Raw genomic sequence first — 26,778 nt, 5'->3', positions numbered from 1 at the left:
AGAGTTCTGGTGCCCTTTCTGTTAGATGCAGAGATGAGAAGGAGAACAGGGAGAGGGGAGGAGGAAGAAGTAATTGGGGGAAATCTGTTTGTGTTTTCCACATATAGATTGCTTCAAGTCCCTAATTTTGTCCTGTCCAATAAAACCCTATGCTGAAACTGAGACATCATGCTTATCACTTACGACACAGATTTCAGCCCACAGCATCTATTTTAAGGAGGAGACAGTAAGATTGACATTTAGATTCAGTCATGTGACCTACAGAATCATCCAGCCAATGATTCTTCTTATGTTTTGATTCAAATAAATTTTTTCATGAATAACTGATAAAATGGAATGCCATTTTTCCTATAGCATACTAAAGGTCATGGGAGTAGTCTGTCTACTCAGAAGTGCCAGGACTAAGAAGATACATTGTCTGGAGACTTTAACAAAACAAAACCAATTATAAGTCTATTATGTAAATTGTCTATTATGTGGGATGAGTACTTCTAAATAAATGGGATAAAATATTCCTATCTGAAAAAAGCTTTTGTTGGTTGGTCTAAGTTCTACAATCTATTATCATTGTTGAATTTTAACACTATAGATGGAAGCTTCAAATCAACACACTTTTATTTCTTATTCTCTTATAAACATTGATAGTTAATTGGGAAAATCCCCATTATACAGTCAGTCCTCAACAAACAGGGGCTTAACTACTTGTCTTTGAGAGAGAAAGGTCCTCATATTTTAGGTTCTGTGAGCTTGTGTTAGTCAGAGTTCATGTCACTCATTCCTGTGATATATCATTTTGTTGCATTTAAACAGGAGATTAAAACTGAACAATGCTGGCACAGTGAGCAAGCAAAGAAATGTAACTTATTTCAATTATGTCATGTTAAGTGACCAGTTGGAATTTTCACATGTTGCTTTAAATTTTAAACAGTGAAAATCAGTGTGAACTGCAAGGTATATTGATTTTCTTTTGTTAAGTGAACATTTTGGCTTGCACATAAACTATTTTTATGCATTTGAATCTTTATTACTGAAATTTAGTCTCTTGTTTTTTCAACTATTTTTATACGATTTTTCAAAGTTACTTTCCATTTACAATTATTACAAAATATTGACTTTATTCTCAGTGTTGTATAATCCTTGAGGCTGTCTTACACCTAATAGTTTGTAGCTCCCTCTCCCCCCACCTCTATATTCCCTCTCTCCTACTAGTTTGTCTCTGTATCTGTGAGTCTGCTTCTTTATTGTTGTATTCACTAGTTTGTTGTGTTTTTTAGATTCCACACGTAAGTAATATCATACAATATTTGTCTTTCTCTGTCTGACCTGTTTCACTTAGCATAATGCCCTCCAAGTCCATCTGCTGTTGCAGATGGCAAAACTTTATTCTTTTTAATGGCTGAGTAGTATTCCATTAGGGGCTTCCCTAGTGGCTCAGATGGTAAAGAAACTGTCTGTAATGCAAAAGACCTGGGTTCAATCCCTGGGTTGGGAAGATCTCCTAGAGAAGGAAATGGCAACCCACTCCAGTATTCTTGCCTGGAGAATTCCATGGACAGAGGAGCCTGGTGGGCTACAGTCCATGGGGTTGCAAAGAGTCAGACACAACTGAGTATTCCATTGTATACATACTCTCACATTTTCTTTATCCAACACTTAGGTTGTTTCCATGTCTTGGCAATTGTAAATAATGCTGCTATGAAAATTAGGGTGCATATATCTTTTTGAGTTAGTGTTTTGGGGTTTTAGAAGCATATTCAAGAGTGGCTGGGTCATATGGTAGTTCTATTTGTAGTTTCTGAGAAATTTCCATACTGGTTTCCATAGTGTGTGGGTCACTCAGTTGTGTCTGACTCTTTGTGACCCCAAGGACTATAGCCCACCTGGCTCCTCTGTCCGAGGAATTCTCCAGGCAAGAATACCGGAGTGGGTTGCCATTTCCTTCTCCAGGGGTTTCCATAGTGATTGTACCAATTTACATTCCCACTAACAGAACACAAGGATTCTCTTTTCTCCACATCCTCCCAAATGTGTTATTTGTGTTCTTTTTGATGATAGCCATTCTGAGAGGTGTGAGGTAATATCTCATTATGGTTCTGATTTCCATTTCTCTATTGATTAGTGATATTAAGCATCTTTTAATGTTCATATTGGCTGTCTACATTTCCTCTTTGGAAAATGCACAATACATTCAGTTCTTTTGCTCATTTTTTTCTTCCTAATTTCTTATTTTATTACCATAGAAGTAACATAATACATTCCTACACATTTTTTAATCAGGTTGCTTGTTTTTTTGATGTTGAGTTATATGAGATGTTTATATACATTGGATATTAATTCCTTATTGGTCATATCATTACTCCAAATAATTTTAAATTATTTAAATATCATTGTACTATCTAGTTCTCCTTTAGGTTAAATATAGACACAAAAATATAATTAGTTAATGTTATAAATTAATGACATTATAATCCTTCAACTGGAAGTGTTACATATTATTCTTCTACATGAACTTTGAGTTAATTAGAAGAATTAGGACTCGGTCCTAATCCCACTGCCCACGTTTAAGGGTCAGTTGAATTGAGGTTCTTTAACACATTTCATAAATAATTTTATTCAGACACTTCATGCTTATTTTCAACATCAAGTCCTTCATTCAAGGTATTCAATTCATCACTGAAGCTACCTTCTGTGTTACTTAACATCATCTTTCAAAGTACATTATTGTCACTTCCAACTTTTTGAAATATAGCCCTTTTTTAATGTAACATAAGATTTTTACTATTAAAAACTTAATCCTAAATCACAAGAATTATTTGCATGCCATCAAGTCAGCTGATTTTTGTTTGTTTTAATCTTTTTGAAAGTGATCTTTAAAAAATTTCTTTACAACAGTGGTCTCAAAGGTGGCCCTAGATCCAAGCATCAACATCACCTAGCAACGTGTAAGAAATTGACATTCTGAGACTTTACCCAGACTCACTGAATCAGAAACTCTGGGGAGGGCCCAGCAAGCTGGGTTTTAATAAGCTCTGTAGGTGATTCTGTGGAAAAGGGAATAGAAACCTACTCCAGTGTTCTTGCCTTGGAAATCCCAAGGACAGAGGAGCCTGGTGGGCTACAGTTCATAGGGTCGCAAAGAGACAAGACTGAAGAGACTTGGCGTGCAGCAGCATAGCTGATTCTGATACATGCTACAGTTTAAGAACCACTACTTTACAACAACATCTAACTGTTGCAAATATGAAGTCATTTCCTTAAAAATAATTTAGCTAAAATGTGTGTGCCTCTTTTTTTAAACTGACTGTGCTGCTATAGAATCTGTTCGAGAAGCAGTCCAACCATGTTATCTAAAATAATGATTCCAGTCACATCCTAGCCCTAAACCCTGCTTTATTTTCTGTAAAACAAGGACTTGGTTTTGTTCATGATTGACTCCCCAACATCTTGAATGGTGTCTGGTCCTATTTGAAATGAAGAAATTATTGCGATAATTTCAAGCTAACCTGTCTTCATGAACTAGGCTAGATCACACAGCTGAATATAAGCTCAAAGAATCATGGAGAAAATGGCTAAGATTTGGTTCAAAGTTGTTCTCACTGATGTTTTCTACTAAACCAGCAACAAGCAGTACTAAGAATTCATACCATGGAAGGAACATAAGGACATATATTAGTGGGCACAGATCCCTTCATTGCTCATATAAGCACTCAGTCATGGAGTGGTTAACATCCCAAAGAAGCAAGGAAAACACCAGGTCAAGGAAGCTCTGGTTTGTGGGCTCATTCAGCTCAGGGAAGGACCCCAACCCACCAACCACTACACACAGCATTCTTGATAAGTCTTATAATTTTTTAAATTCCAGGCATAAGACAAGTAGAAAAATACATATAGTTTTTTAACTTTTCTGTCATTGAAGCTAATGCATTATGAAAATACTAATTGAGGACTGGAGAGGAAAAGAACTTTTAACAAGATGACTGTTTCTCGAAGCAAGTTAAAGGGTTTTGTTTTTGTTTTCTGTTTCCTCTGATGCTGAACTGCAGTGACTTCATATTTAAGCTGATAAAAAGAATTCTGAACCATCCAGTATATTTTTTTGAGTCCATCTGTTAGACGAAGTATGAGGAAATGTGCTCTATCACTTTTTTGTCTGTTTTCCAAATGGCCATTTCAATGCAGATAACAGCACACAGGGTAAACAGGAGAAGCAGGTTCTGCCGCCCCGCCCAGCTCACCTGTTACCCGATCACTCCATTCAGAATAGCATTCCGGTGGCAGAACCAGCTATGTGGTGTAACAGGGTTGGAAACTTGCCCAGGCTGAGCCCCCCAAAGACAAGAAGTAGCCCTCGTGATGAGAACTGTGGAGGTGGGGACAAATCACTGCTTGACATACTCTACTCACAAAATTACACAACAGAATAGGAAAAGGAATGGCACTCAAAAGAGAATAAACAAAAGGCAAAGTGAAGGCATCATGTAACACCTCCGTTTTTCTTAGAAGATGAAGCCAAGAAATATGAAACATGAATGTGTACCCTATTTTTATCCATGGAATTCAAACAGACAGTTTTACGAAGATTTCCACACTTGGTTTCTGCCAAAAAAAAAAGAACATGCTAAAACACATTATTTTTCACGTGGAATATGCCATTTTCTTAAAATGTTTCTTACTAAGAAAGCTTGCTTTTTCTGTGGTTATTCTGTTCAGACAAATAAAATTATATTATTCATATAAATATTTATCATAAATCTTACAAAATTATAAGAATAATCATTACAAACAAATGTGTTTAGCACCTGTTTTTATCAAAAACCCATTGACTCAGAATCTGCACCTTCCTGTTCTATTGCTTGCCCTGAGACAAGTGATTAGAAATTCTTAATCCTAACCTCTCCTAATGTTTTATTCCTTCAGCTACAATGAAAAGTTTCAATAGTAACAAAATTCAGTGTTCTTCCTGGATCAAGGGAAGTGAGTGATGTACTTAAAGGTTCACCCAAAGACCTGGCTTCTGGACCTACAATCTTTGAAAAAAGTAGTGAGAACACTAAGAAGGTTCCCATGACGCCTCTGATGGTAGAAAATTACTTAATTTCTTAGAATCTCCTTTTGCTTCCTGCGGAACTAGGGCATTATGTAATTAAAAACAGCTAAGTGGTTTTTAGGTCCCTTACAGCTCTGAAAAGTACAGAATTCAAAGCTGCTAAAAATAAATACTTTAAAATTGACTGATATATGCACACACACACACACAAGCGCGCGGTTTCGCTGTGAAGAGGGGAGGGACAGTACAGTATCTTACAGAACTTTACAGTGCATCAGTATCAAAACGTTTTACGTTCTTGTTCCTGAAAAAAAAAAAAGTTTCAGAGTGGCATCGGTCCTGCAGGCGAAGTTCTGAGAAACCAGCTTTCAGCTACCCGCGTTTAGCTTCCAGGCGCTTCAATCGGCATAGAGGCAGTGTTTCGGAGGACCACATCCCAGCTCAACTGGGGATCCAGCGGAATTTGTAACCCCCGTTGGCGGTCCGGATGGTGAAGGCATTGCCCTGGGGGAAAGCAAGGGTGCGGATGGTGCTGTGGCTGCGGATGGGGGTGCTAAAGGAGCCGCCCTCCTCGAGCTCACTGTGGCTCAGGTTCAGCGCACTCCGGCTGCAGTCTGTGCGCAGCCCCGGGAAGGCGCCGTGCAGGTTCCCGGGCCTGCGGTCCAGGCTCGGGGGCTCGGGCTGCAGCCGGAGCCTCTTGGGATCGCGGCTCTGCAGAACTTCATCGCAGCGCTCAGAAATCTCCCTCAGAACGGCGTCCACTTCCGCGCAATCCTGCCCCGCAGCGCTGAACAACTCCTCCAGGCTCCTTTTGGCCGTCGCCTTGAGCTGGAAGGGCTCGGCTGCCGCCCCGGGATCCCGGGAATGGGTGATCATCAGCTTCTACAAAAGATGAGGAGGAGCGCCGCCCTGGGGCCGCCAGACTCGCCTCTGACTGGCGCTCGAAGGAGGCCTGGGCTAACTTCCAACAGCGCGACTCGGCCGACCCCTGCAAGTGACTCAGCAAGCTGCCAGCGGTCCTCTCCTTCCCTCGACCCTCGCCGGGTGCCAACACTGGGAGCAGGGTGGGGGGAGGGTGCACAGGAGGACCTCCGACTTCTGCAGTGTCCTACACGCCCGCGCCCCACTTACAGCCAGCACCGAGGCCAGGTGCCGGGTCCTACTGGCGAGCTCCTTCAGTTGCACATTGCGCTCCTTCAGGGAGGCGATTTCCTCCTGTTTCTGGGTCAGCGTCGCGTGCAGCTGCAGGAGGGGACCCAAACATTGAGCTGTAGGCTCCCGTGCTGTCTCCTCTGTACACTCGGCAGGAACTGAACCCAGATCCTCACGTCTAATCAGAAACTTGGGGGCCCAAGAACGTTTACACTGGTGAGAATAATAATCAGTTTTTATTACAAACAACTTAGAATGTTTCTCAGTGAATCCTCAGTATACCGATGAGGAGTACTGACTTGGGCAACAGGCAGATACAGGTTCTGCCTCCGAAATTCAATCTTCTTGTACCTCAGTTTCCTTATCTGCAAAGTGAGGCTGGTAAGAGTATCTAGCTCAATGGCTGTGGGTATTAAATGAGGAAAAGTAAATGGGTAAGCGCACTACTAGGCATATAGCCTTCGATAAATATTGGGTGGCCCTATTAAAAATCTGGTGGGTAGGATTATTCCCACTTAGGGACGTTGTAAACTGAGCCAGTGGAGGAATAGCAGCTACTTGGACTGATCCACTGGTTCTAATGTGCCAAAGGGGCACATCTCTGCGCCTGCAGCCTTCGCTTTGTCCCCGAGCACCATGCTCTGCCCCTGCCCCAGGATTCCTGAACGCCAGTCCAGTGTCCCTACTTGATTATTCTCGATGAGTGCGTCCCCCAACGCCCTCTGGTTCTGGTCAGCCACCTCCTTCCAGTACTGCTCTGGCGGGGGCACTTTGGGCGGGCTCAGCGGTGGGGAGAGACAGGGACCAAACGGCAGGACGTCGCTAGGAGAGAACGGGAAGTCTCCGGCCACCAGGGAAGGTGACATCAAAGAGGATGAGTCTGATGAAGAAGAAGAGAGGGAGCTAGGTTTGCAGCCTCAGACTTGCGCCTGGCTAACCACAGGGACAAAATGTCATGATGGGTGTAGGGTTTATATAGAGATTTTTCTTTATTGATAAATCAACCCTCACTCTGCAATCCCTAAGATCCCCAGGTCCTTCCTGATATCCTGTACACTCTCAGCAGGTGCTCAATAAATGCCTGTTGAGATGATCTCCACTGAACCTCCACAGTGGCCAGGGCAAACTTGTCTGAAGTCACACAAATCCACTACTCCGCACACTCCTGGCACCCAGGCTCTTCCTGGCCACGTCACAGCTTAAGGCTGGGCTCTCTTCCAGAAGCTGCACGGGCAAACGGAGAAAATGCCATCTATAGCGATTCAGGATTCATCTTCTCCATAAGGAAAAGGGAGGGGGTCCCCTAAATATGGAAGAGCCTGACACTTTGATGAGTTGCTGGCGAGTTGGTAATAAGTACACAGTTTACCACCTTCAGGATCATGAAATTCAAACTTGTCAGATTTGAGGGGTGGAGGACACCCCCACTTTAATTTTACTGCAGAAACTGCACTTGCCTGCAATGAGATTCTCCACAGTGTCTCTGAAATCCTGCAGATCGAAGTCCGCTGCCGTTTGCAGGGAATGGCTCTGAAATAAACCATTGGTAAAAACTAGTTAATGTTAAGCCTGGCGGGTCTGGAACACTTCCTAGACTTTAGCCAACCTCCGGGACTCGGTGGCAGGTCTACGCGCAAACGCGTTCACAGTGGAAACTTGTAGCTGAAAATCAAAGCCCCGCCCGAGGCGCGGAATCCAGGACGCTTGCACCGCCCTTGGTGGGGAGAGGGACGCACGAAGTGGGGACCCTGCTGCGAGGGTCCTGCAGGGTGTTGAAACTGCGTTCAGCTCACCGCCGCCGCCCCGCGCCTGGCCTCGGGCAGCAGGCACAGTCCCGCACCGCCTCATTGGCCCGCCATCAGCCAACCCTGCGCGTTCCTAGTGAGGCCGCAGACCTCAAGCCCCGACTTACCTCTCACAGGCCAAGGGGCCACAGCTCTAAGAACTGGGAGCACGGTGTGCAAACACTCCGTCCGTGCTCCCAAGATCTGCCAGCGTGCAGGGGCATCCAAAATAGTAACTGCAGGCCACATAACCCGAGAAGGCTCAATCACAACTAAACCACCCGTCTCCACCAAGAAAGGGAAAAGGTCGGCTAAGATATGATGGGCCAAGGATGCTATGTGGAAAGTGCTTCTGTTCGGCACGCAGCCGGTGTGGTCCCTATTGCTCTTTTGCTTCTCAAAAAGTTGGAGTTGACTTTTTCCGTCCAGGGTGATGCACGTCTAACATTGTGGACTGGACGCTCTCCTGGGTTCCTGCAATGTGCCTGGGTGAGTGAGATGGAAGGGGACGGTAAAATGTTGGCTGCCAGGAAATTTCTTATTCCCCTAATTTACGGACAGAGCTAACAAAACTCTTTTACGTTGATTTTCTCTGTTAATTCTCACAGCAGTTCGGGAAGCTGGCAGAGATCGAGAAGTGATTCCTCCCCTGATGAAGAAGCTGAACTCAGAGAAATCAAGTTGCCCAAGCACCCAACTTTGAAGTAGTAAAACTGGAGCTTCTGCTGGTGCCTATTTCAATCCTCTTTCCTCTACCCCTGGTTGCCTCTAGCTTTTATTTCTCTTTCAGGAAAGCCTGGCTTCCAATGAAGAGCTTGGGGAAGGGGAAAGAGGTCCCCCCCAGGGGCATGATGTGAGGGGTGCATCCAATACGCCCACCAGAAATATCTGTTCTAATGATTTTTGTTCTATCATCGTTTTTTTTTTTTTTAATTCCTCTGGGTTAATCTTACTCATCTCCCAAACACCCATCTTAACCATTCAGATACTTCTGAGAAGAGAAGCTTAATCTGAAGTGGAAGTGTGAAAGTGAAAGTCACTCAGTTGTGTCCGGCTCTTTGCAACCCCATGGACTACACAGTCCATGGAATTCTCCAGGCCAGAATAAGTCAGAGCTTAATCTGACTCGCACTTCAAAGAATATACAAGTTATCAGTTTCCTTCAGGGAGGAGAAGTCCAGCACCTATTGAGATCTGAGGTTGTAAAGGGAAGGGAGCTTAGAAAGGAAGGACTGAGGGCCCCAGACAGATCCTGAAGCACAGATTCTTCCCTGGTTGAAAGAGTCAGAAATGAGGCATTTTCCAAGGGCTAAAAGGTCTCCCTCTTAGTAGAGAAAAGCCCTTATCACAAGAAGACTGGAGGCCAGCTGAGGGACTGGTGCCCAGGAAATGCTTCCTCCTGTGCTATCCCAGGTCTTGGCCCATTCTGGACCCCAAACACTTCTAGAGCACTTCCTCTCTGTGTCCACTTTCCCCAACAGGAAGGAGAAATATAACCAGAGTGTGCACTGGCCAGAGGGTTCCCCTGGAGAGTCTTCCCCTGGAGATGTATCTCCTTCTGCACCAGCTCTGCCTTCCCCAGGGCAACTTATGGATCTCTTGGGCCATCTGGCAAGAGCTCTGCCCTTAAAACTCTCTGAAACTCGAAGGAGACATGGGCTAACTTCGGTTCGGTTCATGGGCTCTGGTTTGTGGGCTTAATCCTTGGTGCATGCTGGGCCAAATCGCTTCAGTCGTGCCTGACTCTGTGTGACACAATGGACTGTAGTCTGCCAGGCTCCTCTGTCCATGGAATTCTCCAGGCAAGAAAACTGGAGTGGGTTGCCATTTCCTCCTCCAGGGGATCTTCCTGACCCAGAGGTTGAACCTGAGTCTCTTATGTCTCCTGCATTGACAGGTGGGTTCTTTGACACACAATCCTAGGTTCTTTGACACCACAATCCTAGGTAGTTCAGTGATATTTCAGTGGTTACTCTGTTACTATCTTCCCAGTTAAAACCTGGCACTTCTCCAACACAAAGAGCAGGGGGAGAAAAAAAAAATAAAACAGAACATGATGTCAAATTTAAGTTCTGTATATATAAGCCAAAATTCAGCAAGAGCCTACTTTTTCTCTTGCAAAATAAACATGTTGGAGTAAGGGACTGATGTAACCCTCTGGGTCAGTTGCATGATGATCCTGTATTGTCTTTTTTTTAAAATCTGAGCATCCAGACTCTAAGAGAACAAAAGAATAAATAGCCTCTGCAGGGCAACGCCCACTCTTCCTGCCTTCCTAGTCTCTGCTCTCAGTGGCCACCTACCCCAAGTCTCCCTGGGCTCTGGCCCAATTCTAGAGGCACTTAGACCCTGGGACACTTTGTTCCACCATCCCAATCACAGTTCTAGGAGGTGGTCACATCCTCTGGAGAGTTCTATACTCTCATGTCCCCAGCACCTGCCACCAGGAACCTGGAACTGGCACTCTTCTTGCAGGTACCATCTAGCTAGGACCCCCTGTCCTTCTGGGCACTTCATATCCCATCAGTGAGCCAGGCTTCTAGTCTCAGCCCTGGTGAGTGGTAGGAGTGAGATGGAAGTGAGAGGATAGGTTTTCTTGGGGGAAATGCCTCTTTCCCCCACGGGAATGACAGTAGCCTTTGCAGAGGGTGAAAAGGACTTTTATAAAGTGCCCAACTACTGAAGGGCCATCTCTGTAGAGAACAACGTTTTCAGTCAGATTTCTTCAAATCCTTTGTCACTCTTCCCACTTCCTCCAAATGTAAATCCTCTTCGTTTTTTTCCAGGCTTGATGGAGAAGTTATTCCCCAATCTCCACACTCCTTAGACATCCAGAGAATGAAAATAGTGAATGAATGACCGGGAAAGGCATGGTGGAAGGACAGAGAGGACGCGCTGATCTGGTGCCCAGAGCGCAACTATGCTCCCACCTACCCACCTGATCCCTCGGTGCGCAACCTCCGAGTTGCTCTATCTCAGCTCCAAGGAATAGATGGGGAGGAGGACGGGAGACCCGTCAGGCAGGGGAGCCCTCCCTGTGCAGAGCTGGAGCTCTGAGAATAGAGCCCCCGTTAACATACTGGGAGGGAGGAGGGAGTTCCTATTCCCGCGGCTTAGATTCCTGAAGGACGTCTCTCCCTGCTAGCCAGGTGTTCCTGTGCTCCCCTCCCCAAACGGTTCTTTAATGAAACTCGGGAAATAGAACTCCGGGCTGCGAGGCAAGGGGATTCCACCAGGGGAAGTACCTGTGAGGCGGCTGAGTCACCACCAGGCGGCGGGTCGGACCCAAGAAACGAGGAGCAGTCGGCGAGGTCCTGCAGGTCTATGGTGGTGAGCGCTGCGCGGCGAGAACCCGAGACACGCGCCGGGCGGACCTTGAGCCTCCCCGCAAGGGCTCGCCGCGGGCAACGCCGCCAGGATTCCGAAACCCCAGGGGGGGAGGTTCTTTTGAGCCCCGCGCGCCCCACCCACCAGGCTTGGGGAACCCGAGGGGTCGAGCGGGGACCCCCGTGCTCACCTGGCAGTGCAGGGGTCTCGGCGTCTGGGGGATCCTGGTACACCGACACCCGGCTGCAGCCGCTGCTACCGGGAAAGAACTTCCGCGGAGGAGCGAACTAGCCGGGCACAGAAAGGGAGCGCGGGTCAGCCCTAGGGGCCGGGAGCGTGCGGACCCCGCCCGGCCCCGGCGCGCGGCCCCACCTTCCTCTCCTGCTTCCCGGCCTTGCTCATGGGCCGGCCTCGCGGATCCAGCATCCTGTTGGGGCAAATGCTGTCGAAGGCCCGGCGACCCGCCGCGGTTCCCCCGCACTCCTGCATCCTGCCTTCCTGTCCGCTTCAGGCCCGGAGCCCCGCGCCGACTTCTCGGAGGCGGCGGCCCGGGCCTGGATGGCGACCCTACACCCAGCGCTCCGCAGGCTCCGAGGCCGGCCTGAAGGCGGGGAGGCGCGTGGTCGGGGTGGGGCTAAGGCACTCCAGTGGAGGTGAGGAGGGAGGGCCCGGTGGAGAGCGGAGGGGACGCGGCGCGGGAGGGGCGGCTCGCGCCGGAGCGCCAGAGATGGCGCCTTCAGCCCCGGACAATCTGCACTTTGGCGGAGGCGTTAAACCCAACCTGGCAACGCGGCTTCCCCCGGGAACCCGGAGCGCGGGGCCCGGGCCCGCGAGCGCCCTTTAGGCTGGCGTTGGCGCCGCAGACTCCAGGCCGCGCCAGAAAAGAGAGGAGGGGAGGACATCCCCTACTGGTCCCTAACGCAGGGTACGGCCTTCCCGCCTACGGACGGCGGGAATGGGAAAGTTAACGATTCTGATTTCATTTTCTTCTACCCCAGCCACAAGGCACAGACTTAGAGCCTCCATCTCCAAAGCCAGAGCCCAGCATTTGCCCCGCCATGTATGTAGGATTTGGTGGGGATGTAGAATTCCAGCGGGGACTCCCCAGAACAGCCCCAGATTAAAGAAGGGCTGGAGAGCGCTCCTGGTGCTGACTTCACTGTCTGAAGCCTAGAGCCCTTCTCCATGGCCGTACCCCGCACTTGTTCAGGCAGCAACACCTGAACACAGACTTTACAACCGAGGGTCGCATATCTCTACAGCGAACAGCCCCAAATCCCCTAAAACCCGGGTCTCTCCCACGGAAGCCCCAGCCACCTCTCCAAGCATTTTGGCCACTTTCTGTACAACCTGCTTCCACCGCTCTCCGGGAGTCTTGGCTCCTCTTTCCCAAGCTGGAAGCCTCTCCCAGGAAGGGGCATCTTCAGCTTCTTGGGTGAGAGGTCTCTCTCAGGACCACTCTTAGATCCATCCAACTTGAACAATCATCTGAAGTTGAAATCTTTGTGACCCTCTATTGGGCGCCTTGTTGATATCTTATACCTCACAGAAGTAGTGCAAGGTCCTCTTTTAAAGGGCATGATCCTCTTTTATTTGCACCTGTTATCTGGATTCATAGACAAGATAGCCCTAACAGAGATGGAAAGCAACCTAATGATGTAATTAGAAGAGACTTAGAGACTCTCTGACCCACCTATAGATGCAGGAACCTAGTGAGGTCAGCCAGATAGAGTTGGTGTGGTATCGCTGATGGCGAGGAAAAAGCTCTGGCTTCAGGGTCGGAACCCAGGCTCCACCAGATCCGTGAACCCTAGTTCTTTTGGAAAACCATTAAACCATGACACTAACTTCAAGGGAGTTGCTGTGAAGATGAGACTGTTTATGTAATGTGACTGGCGCTTGGTGTGGATAAATTAATGTTGTTTTGAGAAGCCTTTTCAGCTGCATGTCCAGCCTTCCACAGCCTGTTGCCCACTCTGTCTCATACTTCCTATGGTTCCCGAATGGCCTAGCCACTAGCTAGTCCATCCCCAGTCCCTATCCTTAATGACGTCCCGGTTTGTAAAAGGAGTGGGGAAGCTCTTAGCTGAGTTTTGGAGAGATCTCTACATATCTGAAGATCCAAAACAGGCCCATTTTCTATCAACGAGTTCCGAGCTGGAGTAGAAAAATAAGGGTATTGTATTTTAAAATGTACAATAGATTTTCTTTGGCAATGGGAGCTGGAATGCATAATTATATGACTCCTGGTCTGGATGATTTCTGGCACCAAATCACCCATATCAATCTCAGCTCAGTGATGGAGTGAACGCTGGTGAAGATAACTGCTCTTCAAGGCATTCTTTTGCTGAATGCAGTGTTCTCCATCCCCTAACACTTGGGCTGAGGGCTCCAGATATTTTGGAACTTGGACGAGATGGTATGGTTTTTCTCCTCCTCCTTTCCACTATTACAGACCAGCTTTTCCTTAAACAGCTTGAAGATTACCAAGGGAATCCCTCTTGTGAATACCCTTTCCCTGAGCCAGCAGAAAGTTCCTGGAAAGCATAGCATGTCAACCTATCAGGAGAGAAGGAGGTCCCTTGCTCTAGAGTGTACAAGGGTACCCAAGAAGAGCAAGGAATTTTCTCTAAATGTTTTGAGTTTGCTTTTTATTTGTACCATTTGTCATACATTCAGATTTATTCTAAATGCAGAAGAATGACAGTTTATTCCCAACTTGATTTTTTTCTACCATACAGAAAATTTGAAAAACAATACAGTGAACGATGGTAACATTAACATTTTCCTATATTTGCTTTATCTCTATTTTTCTTTCTGTGTAACCTCCCTTCCCATCATTGTGTAGGCTGCACCAGCCTTCTTGAAGATTTGCTATGTACCAGGCAAGACCTGTGCTGAGGGGTGTGTAGAGAACATCTCATTAAATCTATACCTCAACACTTCCAGGTAAGTGCTACAGTTATTCTCCTTTTTACAGGAGAGACTTAAGCACAGATATGTGACTTGCTTAAAGTCACCCAGCAAATTGATCTCAGAGGCCAGGTGTTTAACCACTACTTTGTACTACCTCATAACAACCTAGTTTAAGCTTCATAACAACCCTGGTGACAGTTTGCTTTTGGGTTCAGGTTAAGAAATTTGCAGGAGGCTACAGATTCAGGGCCTTTAGCAGATTGCCAACAGTGAGGATGAAGATGGTGGGACAGCTGTGGAGTCAGAACTCCAGCAAGCGTCTGTCCCATTTCTTGACTCGCTTTTCCCATCTGTAAAATAACTCCTGCAATATGACCAGAGGCAGGGACTGTACTGGCTCTCCGAATACATTCTCCATAGTCCCTATTGAATGGACCGTGCAGATCACTTGTCCCACATCTGCCTTGGGAAGAGACTTTTTTGAGCATTTTCAGAAACCTGCACATGAGGGAAATTGAGCGTTGTGGCAAAGGGTGGAACTCCGGATTCAGACCACCTGCTTTCAAATCCTGGCTGCTCCACGGTTGTTCAGCCTCTCTGTGGCCCAGTGTCCTTCTCTGAAAAATGGGATAATAGACTCCACCTATTGTTAGAGGCATTGAAATAACAAATGCTGAACACTGTGCCCGGTACATGTAAGCACTATTACTATTGTACTATTGTTACTGTGGGTTCACATGTAGCAGGTATAAAACAAGCAGGAACTCTATAATCGGACTCAATCTGTAGTGGCCACCACTGCCAGCAAAGCCTTCATTTTTCCTTATCTGGCATTTATCAGGGTAGCTCTTACTTGCCCTAGCTAGTGGGACTGCCTGGTCCCAAAGTTTCTCAGCTTACACCAGCAGTGTGCTTTGCGCCCTGCTCCCTCCCCCCCAACAAAGGCTGCAGTGCATTCTTTTCGGTCTCACACCCCACCACACCTTTTGACTCTAGGAGTAAGCAGTCTTCAACCTTCTAACAAGAGGGTCCCTGGTTTCAGGCCAATAAGTGACCCTGACTCGCCTTGTAACTGGCTACAAGTTGGGAATAAACTGTCATTCTTCTGCATTTAGAATAAATCTGAATGTATGACAAATGGTACAAATAAAAACACCTGGAGGGACCTGGTGTTTACAAACAGAGATGTTCCAAGGGAGGCGCTCTTCTTAGTTACTCTTTCGGACAAATGCTTGCATTTGTAACATTCAGATAAACCACCAAGACAGCCTGTTTATTGAGAAGAGATTTGCTTTTCTCTCCTGTGCTCTTAGCAAAACAATGAGATGCTACTGCCTTACACTATTTACAACCTGCAGGATGACCTGGAGACCTGAAAGCCTCTCTTTGGGTCAGTACTGTACTCTTTCAACGCAACGGGAGAGGTCCAACAGCCAAGAGGGGATCAAAGGAGACCAAGGGTCTACTTTATTTCAAGCTCGGGGACAGGCAGCACTTCTCTCGGATCTGGAGGGGCAACATATGAGTCAGGGAGGTTCCGTTTATGGCCACCAGAAGCTGCAGCTTGCCCAGGCAGTCCTGCAGCGCCTCCTCAGGGTGCCCGCCCAGGCTCAAGTCCATGGGGCGAGGGAGCTGCAGCATACGGTCGGCCAGCGCCAGGCAACAGATGGCCAGCAGGGAAGGGGTGTAGCTGGTGAAAGCGTAGTCGGCCAGGCTCAGCTCCGCCACCCCGCGCGCCAAGGCTTGCGCTTCCAGGGCTTCGGAGACCTCGGCCTGCCTGGCCTCCACGCGCGCGTGCGTGAAATGCTCCAGGAAGAAGCTGATGGTGGGAGCGCCCAGGCTGAAATGCAGTTTGTGCAGCACGATGCATTCGAGGTTGCAGAGCTGCTGCCTGGAGAAGGCACCGCAGCACAGGGCCAGGAGCTGCTTCACGCGAGGCGGGTGCACCTCCACCTGTAACACAAAGACACTCAGCTCTCGTTGTGTAGCATCCGAGGCCGGAGGCCCACCCAGGCGAATCAGGACTGCCCCCATCCCTTCCAGCGAGATATGTGGGGGCTTCCTCTCTCCATACTTCCACTGTAATTGTCTGGGGTATACTTTCTGCGCAGTTTCTCTAACTACCGTCGTGCAGAAAACAGGTTTGAGAAATTTGGAAGATTTCCCCCACGCCCAGAGACTAGAATAGAAGGGCTACAGAGCGCTGTGGAGACTCGGCTTTTTTCTTTGGGGACCGAGTGAAAGGATTGTTCGTTTGGCCAGGGCGGGGCGGGGGTAGTTGTGAAGTTAAGGCTGTGGGGTAGGTAAGTGTGCAAACGTCTGCCAAAATGAGTTCAGGGAGCCTAGCGGTCAGTCGCGTGCGCTGGAGAGCCAGAGCGGCCAGGAGCCCGGCTGCCCCCAGACCCCGTGAGGAGGTACCTGTTTGCAAGCGATGAGCAGAGACGTGACCCCGAGCAGCTGGAAGCAGTCTGCAGCCACAGGCGTGGTGATAAGGAAGCGGTCCAGGGTGTTCACCGTCAGGCACAGCGACTCGAAGGAAAGGCCGAACTGGCGGTGCACGGGGATTAGCCAGCTGAGCAGCTTACAGCGGGACTCCGCCGTCACCTGCCGGAGGGAGGAGGGAGGCGGGCCCGCTGAGCCTAGGGCTGAGGGACTGTGGAAGGACAGGGCACCAAGACCCGGAGCGTCCCCGGAGGGAGGCGGGGAACAAAGGAAAAGCCCAGAGGTGCTGGAAACCGGGAAACAGGTGCGCAGCGCCGCCGAGTTAAGAGCACAGGCCGGCTGGGCGCCGGGACGCCTGGATTCATGCCTGGCGCTGTGTCCAGTGCGGATACCCGTTACCTCGTGTAATCCTCTCAGCAACTCAAAGGGTCCCCACACTTGGCAAGTGAAGAAGCAAGCCTCAGATTGTTAAGTAACTTGCCGGGGCGGGTAGGAGTCCGAACTCGAACCTAGAAACTGTCGTAACTCCTCTGCATTCTACCGGGTCCCTGCTACCCAGTTTGGAGACCTCGGGCCGGTCACTGAGGCCGTCCAGGCCCCCCTTTCCTACATCCGTAAAATGAGGCCGGTGGCCCGGCCCTTCAAAGCTCATTCTCGCTCGGAACCGGGCGAGGGGAGGGAGAGAAGCTGGGCTGACGAGGGCCGGGGCGCCGCAGAGGGCGGACAGAGCAGGAGGAGAAAGAGCCCCGGAGAGGAGGAGGAGCGGTGGCGGAGAGCTGGCTCCGCCGGCGCCTCACTTGTGGCTGCAGCGCCAGCGACTCCCGCGGGTGGAAGTGGCCTTCCCGCGCCTTGCAGAAGGCGTAGCAGCTCTGACCGTAGTCACGGAAGGTCTGCAGATCGAGCTGCGCCAGCTGCTGGGCGGCACCCGGAGCGTGGCTGCAGCCTCGCGCCGCGGGGCTATCTGCGCCATCCGAGCCGGAGCTGGGGGGTGACTCGAACAGGTCGCAAACGCCAGAGTCTCCGGGCAGCGGGCTTGTGTTAAGAGGCTGCAGCGGCTGCTTCCTCCGTAGGCGTGGGCGCCGGCTCTTCTTCACCGGGGCGCGGAGGTTCCGGGCGTCCCGCCTCCCAGCCCAGGCGGCGGGGCTCATGGGGCTGGTAGGGCCGGGGGTCACCATGATGAAGTCGGACGGACTCCCGGGCTGCAGAGAAGGTGGACCCGCGCACCCGAGAGTGCGGAGAAAACCGAGCCGGACTCGCCTAGCCGCTAAGTACTCGGCCTGCGCGTTCCCTCGGCCACACCCCCGGCCTCTCACTGGCTGAGCCCAGAGCCCCACGAAAACCGCGCTTTCCCGGCTAAAGACCCGCTCGCGAGCGCGCAGCTGGCACACTCAGCCTCCTGCGTCTGCACCGGGGAGGGGGAGCTACGGCCCGCCGAACGCTCTCGCCTTGCGCCGCCGGCCCCCAGCGCATCCCTTGTTACCTGAGCAACTGCACCCGGCTACCGGCGGGATTTGCCCGCGCTGCGTGGGGTAGGGGTAGAGGCTGAGCGGCGGTGACGCCAGGTGAACGCAGAATCCAGCTGAGGGGCTCTACTGTGCGCCCGGGAAAGATTTCCCCGAGGGCATCTCCTCAACTTGACCAGATGGTCTCGACACGTGCGAGCACCTTCTATGCCGTCTCTAATCCAGGTCGGTAATTTTGTAAAGGACACACTTCCCAGTTCCAAACGAAGCCTCCAGCTAGAATTCGGTCAACACAGTTTTCTTCAGTGACCCATAAAGGCAATAATGGTAATTCAGTTGCTTTTGTGATTTTCGTTTTAGGCCGGCCTGAGGAGTCAGTATCCCTCCTTTCGCCGGGCCGGGGAGCAGAGCCTCCGAAGGTTCCTGGGCGCTGCTCTGTCTCCAGGGGCCAATTCAGCCAGTCAGCCAGTCAGCCAGCAGGTATTCGCGCTCCTAACAGAAGACTGCCCGAGGAACCTCCAGCAGCGCGTCCACGGCCCTGAAATACTTTCTGCGTATTTCTCCCCCAAACCAAGTAAGCTGCAGCAGTTTAAGAACTGCATATTCTCTGGGGGTTGCATTTCTAGCTTTACTGAATTGCTCACAGCCTGTTACGTTTTAGATCATTAACTTCTGACCCTCTGCCCCTGGAGGCCCAATCTTTCTTGGTTATAACGTGCTTCCCGTTTCTTCTCCTTCAAAATGGAAGTTTTCTTTGTGGAAGCTTCCTTCAGAAGCTTAGAGACGTAGAACTGAGGTTGGGGAGGCTAGGAGCGTCCTGGAGAGAAAGACTGGATTAGACGGCAGCTTCCTGTCCTGGTAGAGACGACGGTGCTTCTCTGGCCTGAGTGAATCTTCCTAACCGGGTCAGATCCTTTGGGACAAGAGGCACCAATAGCATCTAGTCAGCCATACAGGCATCTCCCAGTGGCGGAAAGCCTGCATGCCCTCTGGCTGAGGAATTTTGCAGAGTGCTCCAAGAGAGGAGTTACTAGGTGCTGTATTGAGAGCAGATTCAGCCATTTTCATTCCAGAAGAAAACTGACAGATATATGTAATCAAGGTGTAAATCCTTGTTCCCAGAAATGCGTGCACTGATGTCTTCTAGAGCTTCAGGTAAAAGAAAAGGGACAGGTTTCAGGTTCCGGTCAGTGTTACTCCTGTTTCCTAGCAAGGTCTTTAGTCTTCAGACCTAGATAGTGTCATTTATAACATGAGAGATTAGTTAAGACTTACTTGTATTTCAAAATACAGATGCCAGGCCTCCCTGTCTCCTCTCAGGCTGTTGTTGGGGAATCTTTTTGAGGAGGAGCAATTAAATCTTTGGAGAGGAGTCAGGTATCAGACTTCTTCTTTGAGAGAGTGTCTAGGAGAAGAGGAAGAACATAAAGATTCTGATTCTTTACATTGCCCCAGATAGCCATGTGGTATGGGGAAAGAGCACTCGGTTATAGGGTCAAAATGGTTGCTCCCTTTTATTGGTCATCTTGGACAAGTTGCTTACCTTCTCAGAGCTTTCGTTTCCCCATCTGTTAGATGTGGGTATTAATACTTGCCTTAAAAGTCAAGTGAGGAATTCCCTGGTGGTCCAGTGGTTAGGACTCTGCTATTTTTTTTTTGCTGGGGCCCTGGGATCAATGCCTGGTCAGGGAACTAAGATCATGCAAGTCATGTGATATCACAAAAAAAGAAAAAGAAAAGAAAGAAAAACAAAAACATTTGAGACTTTACTGGTGGTTAAGACTTCACCTTCTAATGCAGGTGCGGGTTCAATCCCTGATCAGGAAACTAAGATACCAAAGGCCTTGCAGCCAGAAAACCAAAACAGGAAACAGAAATAATATTGTAACAAATTCAATACAGACTTTAAAAGGGTCCACATTAAAAAAAAAAAAAAAAAACCTAACAAAAAAGAGTCAAGTGAAAAAGGTGTGAAAACGCAGACCTTTTTTGAATATAAAATAGTAGGGTCACCTTAAAACTGTCCTTGGGGAGTCAGTACTATCACACTGGCAATACTCTGAAAAGCAGTACCACCATTTTATCCACCTGAGGACAGGAGATTAATGGTACCTGTTGAAATGCTTTGTCCTCCTAGAGAGTTTGCCTGTTGTTAGAGTTAACTCGTAATAGGAGGTGCCTGAGCTTTGGCCTGATTGATGGCTGTATTCCTCAGGCCATGCCTGCCTGCCAGCCATGTATTTGTGGAATACCTGCCATGCCAGGTCCAAAACAATGAGCAAGGTTGCCCAGGCCCTGCCCTCACAGATTTCACACTCTAGTGGTTGGCGGGGAACAAAACCACTTGTCATACTTTTAAAGTTACTAAAGTGTAGTAAGGGTGACATTAGAGGATCGCCTGTGTGTGAGGTTGACAGATGAAATTCAGGACTCCCAGTTAAATTCGAATGTCAGATGAATAAATGTAGTGTGTCTCAAATGTTGCCTTGTACATATTTATACTGAAAAATTGTTCGTTCTTTATCCAAAATCCAAATATTGCATGGGGTTTTCTTATGCTAGAAGAGTATTTGTTGTTTAACTGACATTCAATTTTAACTGAACCTTCTAACCTCTGGCAGTCCTGCCTGGAGCTGTGGGAGTCCATGGTAGAAACAACTGGTCTGGACTGGAAAGTTTTCCCAAAGCAAGAGGTGGTTAGGCAAAGATAGAAGGATGCGGGTAGAAAGAAGATAGAAGGGAGATTTGGCTGCAGGTATTTCAAATAGAGAAACAGGATGTGGGAAGGTTTGGAGAATGGTTCTTGAGACATTCTCGGGCCTATCAGATGCAGAATGGCTGGAACACAGAGTTGGGGGGAAGGGAAGAGAATAGGGGAGATAAGAGATAGTAGCTAATATTTATATAAAACTTTTTACATGCCAGGTACTGTGTTGTGCGCATGCTCTATCTATCTATCTATATGTATACATAATACTAACTCTTCACAACTCTATGAGATAGAGTATATTATTATTCCCATTTTACAGAGAAGAAAAACTGAAGCATAGACAGGAAAGATCATGCAGATAGTAAATGGCAGAACTAGGATTCAAATGGAGACAGCCTAGTGTTCCATAATCACAATGCTCTACTCCTTCAGTGGGCTTCCCTGGTGGTAAACAAGCCACCTGCAATGCAGGAGAGGCAGGTTTGATCCCTGGATTGGAAAGATCCCCTTGAAATGCCAAGGAAATGGCAAGCCACTCTAGTATTCTTGCCTGGGAAATCCCATGGACAGAGGAGCCTGACGGGCTACAGTTCACGGGGTCGTAAAAGCGCCAGACATGACTTTGCAACTAAACAACAACTCCTTCAATAGCAAAATCATGCAATTCCTTGTAGTCTACGTTAAATGTTTAGACTTTACCTGAAGCGAAGCCACTGAAGGTGCTTGACCAAGGAAGAAACATGATCTGCCTTTTGTTTTAGAAAAATATTACTCTGATGTGTGGGAAATGGATTGGAGGAAGCGAAACTGGAGGCCTTTAGGTACGGTAATTGTAGTTCAAGCTGAGGGTACTCTATTTTTCCTATGAAGAGTCTCTAAAATTAATTTCTGCTTGTTAATCTTTCTGGGACCTGAGCCCAGTACATCTTAAGGGAATTAGGTAAATCTAAATTACTTTAAAAACGTAAAACCTAATTAAACACAGGCTGCTATGATGAAAACTGCTTAGCCAAGATTTGACCCTGCTTATTTTCAGGTGTTGTTTATGAAATTTGCAAGTGAGTAGTAATATAATGGAACCAATCTTGTCTTTTTTTTTTTTTTTTCATTTTAGCTTCCATCAAAGCCCCTAACTTCACACTGCCCCAGGTCTAGGATGGGAGACTGAAGGGGGAAGATGGCATTTCCTGGCAGTACCTTGTTTCAGCAAACAAAGCAAGTGGGTTGCTACTTAGATATGGACAACTTTGTTAGCACCTCACATGAGCCTTAAACTCAGCTTTGATGTCACTAAAAATATTCTCCAGGCAAAAATACTGAAGAGGGTGGTCATTTCCTTCTCCAGGGGATCTTCCCAACCCAGGGATCAAATCCATGTCTCTCATGTCTCCTGAGTTGGCAGGTAGGTTCTTTACCACTAGCGCCACCTGGGAAGCCTTAAAAATATTTGCTTAAGACTATTTTCTATTCATGTATAAAAGTGTCTAAATTGAGAAGTATTTAAGGTGCTTGAAATCAGACAAGTTTTGCTGGTATTTAGTAAACAAAGGGCAGGAATTTTCAGCACCTTAAAAAAAATCCAGACATTTTACTGACACATCTAAATGTCCACACCTGTTACCTGCCTTCTTGGTGCTTTGCCAGTTACCAGTTCATTAAGGGTTTAGTACACACGCTCAAGTGCTTCTTTCCTTGTGCATGCATATACTTTTCCTCCCAACTGCCATCCATCTGTGTCAGTCTGCCCAGCACAGGTGGTAGCATGTAATGGTTAAGAGCTTTGGTTCTGGAGTCCAGCTCCTTGGATTTGAAGCCTTGGTATGCAGCACAAACTCCATTAAGAGGGACAAGTTATTCAACCTCTTTATTCCTCAGCTTCCACAGCTGTTAAAAAAATGAGGTAGTCAATTTAGTGCGATTTCAATTCTTTTAAATTTGTTGGGATTTATTTTGTGGCCAGAATGTGATCTTAGTGTGTATCCTATGGGAATTTGAAAATAATGTGTATTTTGCTGTTGTTGGTTTTATTGTTCTAAAAATGTAGATTACATTCTGTGTTTGATGATGTTATGGAATTCTATATCCTTGCTTATTTTCTGTCTAATTGTTTTATCATTTGGTAATGAAGTGTTGAAGTCTTAAAAAAATGTTGTAGTAAGAGTATCCCAATACTTAAGCTACAATGCTGTGGCCACTTGATGCAAAGAGCCAACTCCCTGGAAAAGACCCTGATGCAAAAGACTGAAGGCAAAAGGAGAAGAGGGTGGCAGAGGATGAGATGATTAGATAGCATCACTGACTCAATGGACATGAATTTGAGCAAACTCTGAGAGATAGTGGAGGACAGAGGAGCCCTGGTTTTCTGCAGTTCTTGAGGTCACAGAGTCATACACAACTTAGCGACTGAACAACAATATGTATTAATACTACATTCTTTTGTTCCATATTATCATTAAAAATAAATAACATGACATTTGCCACTTAAATAATTTTAAATATTAAAAAAATTGTTGTGAGGATTAGGTAAGGCATATAATGTGCTCATGTAGTGCTCAATATGAGTTACCTACTGGTATAATTATGAATTTTCCTAGCTAAAGTATGTGGGTTATTTTGCCATCCAGGTTGGCTGAGGAAAATAAAACATGTCATTCAGTGTGTTGATACATATATGTATTACATATATATACTATCTCATATATATCTGACCTATATGTTGATATATGTTTATAGTTGCAAGGGACAAGGAGGCTGCTATTCATATTATAGTTCCACTGGACTTCATTTGAAATCTGAGGCTGATCTTTGAAGTGCTGAATTAGAGATATAGCCCTCTAAATAAGCATCACCTTGGATAACATTTAAGAAGTTTTCTTCTGTAAAATGGATGTCATTTTGCCACATACGAGAAGGAAGATGTAATATTGAGGTGGGAGGTCTCTCGCAGCAGCCTGTCCTTGCAGGGCCTGAGTCAGAAGTGGGCATTGAGAAAAACTGAAAAAGTAGTATAAATCTGTTTTTTAAATGGCATTTTTCCTATACAGATGAACGGAAAGTTACAAAGCGGGGCCCTTAGGAGAGGCCTGGAAAGTGGCAATAGCTCTCATATGTGGTCATTAGACAAGAGTGGGTAAGAATAAGACAAGGCCTGGGTACTCTGGGAGCAAAGTTGTCTTGCTTCATATATGAGGCTTTTGTTTTGGATCTTGGATCGTATCAGCAAACAGAACTGACAGACATCCCTGCCTTTGTGGAGCTTATACAGGATGGCGGGGCAAGGAGAGACAAACGGAATGGGGACTGGGGCATTGAGAGTGCGAGCAGGCAGGTTGCAGGATTAAACAAGTTGGTCACATAAAGCTCATTGGGAAGTTTGGAGCAGAGACCTCTAAGAATTGGGGGGGGGAGGTTTCAGAGGGGAATCTGGTGGGGGTGGGGAAGCACCCTTGCCAGATAGGATAGCTGGTGCAAAAGGCCCTGAGGTATGAGCAAGCCCAGCGTGAGGAGGAATAGCAAAGAGCCCAGTGTAACTGGAGTTGGGGTGAGGGGATGAGCAGGTGAAGTAAAACTGGGAATAGAGCCGCATCCTGTGAGACCCTGTTATTGCCAACATTCACTGAGTTCTCAGGCTTTGTCAGGCTGCTCTTTTATTTGTTGTAGCATGTAATCATTGCCTGAACTATACGAGCTAGGTATGGTTCTTATCCCCGTTTTCCAGATGAGAGAATCTTTAGAGAGGTTAAGGAGCTTGCTTGAAGAGTCACAATTACTCATGGAATACCAGGCCTTAAACCAAAGTCTGAGATTCTAGACTGGACATTCATCTTGATGCTGTTCTGTATTTATTTATTGTTTGTTTCCTTATTTATTTTAAAGATTTTTTTTTGATGTGGACCATTTTTTTAAAGTCTCGATTAAATTTGTTACATTATTGCTTCTGTTTTGTGTTTTGGTGGTGGTTTGTTTTTGGCTGCAAGGCTCCTGGGATCTTAGCTCTCTAACTGGGGTCGGACTCCCACCCGCTTCATTGGAAGGCAAAGTCTCAACTCCTGGACTTCCAGGGAACTCCCTGTTCTGTATTTACTAAGTACTAAGGGAGAACTTAGAGCAAACTCTGAGAGATAGTAAAGGGTAGGGAAGCCTGGTGTGCTGCAGGGCACACACAGGGGTCGCAAAGACACAACTTGGCGACTGAACAACAATAAGGGATGAACATTGGGATGCATGTGTCTCTTTCAGATCTGGTTTCCTCAGTGTGTATGCCCAGAAGTGGTATTGCTGGGTCATATGGCAGTTCTATTTCCAGTTTTTTAAGAAATCTCCACACTGTTCTCCATAGCGGCTGTACTAGTTTGCATTCCCACCAACAGTGTAAGAGGGTTCCCTTTTCTCCACACCCTCTCCAGCATTTATTGCTTGTAGACTTTTGGATAGCAGCCATCCTGACTGGCGTGTAATGGTATCTCATTGTGGTTTTGATTTGCATTTCTCTGATAATGAGTGATGTTGAGCATCTTTTCATGTGTTTGTTAGCCATCTGTATGTCTTCTTTGGAGAAATGTCTGTTTAGTTCTTTGGCCCATTTTTTGATTAAATGGAAAAAAAAATAAAAAATAAATAAAACCAAAAAATAAAAAAGAAAAAAATTCTACTTTGAAGAAAGGAATTGAAAAATTGAAAAAATGAATCACCTCAAGACATAAGAACTAGTGTTAAAAAAGGTATATTTCTTTTAGAAAACCATTTAATTTATTCTGATTTTCTTTAAAATAATCACATTTGACTAGGTTGAAAATTGTAAATAGACCTCTGTGTTATGGATATTTGAGTACTCTTTTAAATGGCAACAGTATTTCATTTCAGGCTCCCCATGATTCTAAATAAAAACTAAGTGTTAGAAGTGTTAAAAAAAAAAAAAAACAATAAGGGAGAACTAGGGCTTCCTAGGTGGCTCAGCAATAAAGAACCCACCTGCCAATGCAGAAGACACAGGTTCAATCCCCGAGTTAGGAAAGTCCCCTGGAGAAGGAAATGGCAATCCACTCCAGTATTCTTACCTGGAAAATCCCATGGGCAGAGGAGCCTGGTGGGTTATAATCAACGAGGTCACAGAAGAGTTAGTTGGACATGACTGAGCGAGAAAACAGCAACAAAGGAAGAACTAAGAGAAGACTTTGAAAGCACCCTTGGGCCCCCGCTCTAGAGGAGAGCCTTCTTCTCTCCAGTGGGGCATCCTGTGCTAACAGAAGCTCAGGTTTCTCTGTTGGATAGAGCAGATCTATCATATCTCTTCTTTTTCTACCACACAGAAAACAGAGAGGGTAGCAATTAGTGTCTTCAGTCCACGGGAAAACAACCGCCTGAACCAGAAGTAAAGCAAAGCTGATCCTGTTGAACAGCAACAAAGAGGAAGGCTGAGGGGCGCAGTATGCAGTGCGCCTGCTTGGATGTCAAATCACAGGGTGCAGATCAAAATAGAGCAGCTGGTGAGGACCACCTCATCATATGTTTCTCAAAATTTATGAGAAAAGACACCTACGGCCTGCAGTTAACAAAGGCACTCAGTGTGGAGCAGGTTAGGGCGGCCCTGCTGGGGGGCACCAGCCAGTCTCTGAGTGAGTTCAACTATGCAGATTTGAAATGAATGGACCGTGTGGATGGCTTTTCTCCCCATGTGGCAGGTCTGGGTGTTAAAGTTATATCCCTCAGGAAAAATGTTTTCTAGCACTTTTGGTGAGACTGACAAATTTTCATTTTTATTCAGCATTATAACCTGCATTGCTGTATGTTGATTATGTCTGCTGTTTCTGTATCAGCTTCAAGGTAGATACGTGTGAATCATTTGTGGAAAATCTGGTTTTTGTTCCAGACATTGTGCTCTCAGTGTGTTCCAGACATTTTGTCTGCAGACTTTGTGTCCTATATAGTAACATCAGT

At 46.9% G+C, this 26,778-nt stretch overlaps 2 protein-coding genes across 2 annotated transcripts; both read right to left on the bottom strand.

The window, feature by feature from the left end:
- Positions 1–3,604: 3,604 nt before the first annotated feature.
- Positions 3,605–12,010, bottom strand: MCIDAS (multiciliate differentiation and DNA synthesis associated cell cycle protein). The gene is made up of 7 exons (XM_043887730.1): positions 11,683–12,010; positions 11,501–11,597; positions 11,229–11,320; positions 7,657–7,729; positions 6,886–7,079; positions 6,179–6,289; positions 3,605–5,929 (listed from the first exon to the last, which is right to left on the bottom strand). Exons 1-7 carry the CDS (start codon positions 11,797–11,799, stop codon positions 5,489–5,491), a joined length of 1,125 nt encoding a protein of 374 aa, XP_043743665.1. The 5' UTR covers positions 11,800–12,010; the 3' UTR covers positions 3,605–5,488.
- A 3,470-nt stretch (positions 12,011–15,480) lies between these two features.
- CCNO (cyclin O) lies at positions 15,481–17,979 on the bottom strand. The gene is made up of 3 exons (XM_043887288.1): positions 17,466–17,979; positions 16,645–16,830; positions 15,481–16,179 (listed from the first exon to the last, which is right to left on the bottom strand). The coding sequence occupies exons 1-3, from the start codon at positions 17,841–17,843 to the stop codon at positions 15,694–15,696; spliced, it is 1,050 nt and encodes a 349-aa protein (XP_043743223.1). The 5' UTR covers positions 17,844–17,979; the 3' UTR covers positions 15,481–15,693.
- Positions 17,980–26,778: the final 8,799 nt, after the last annotated feature.

This window comes from Cervus elaphus, chromosome 25 (assembly GCF_910594005.1).
Source record: "Cervus elaphus chromosome 25, mCerEla1.1, whole genome shotgun sequence".
In the NCBI taxonomy this organism is placed as follows: domain Eukaryota; kingdom Metazoa; phylum Chordata; class Mammalia; order Artiodactyla; family Cervidae; genus Cervus; species Cervus elaphus.
Note: the sequence above shows the minus strand (reverse complement) of the source record. Positions and strands in the feature narration are given on the sequence as shown.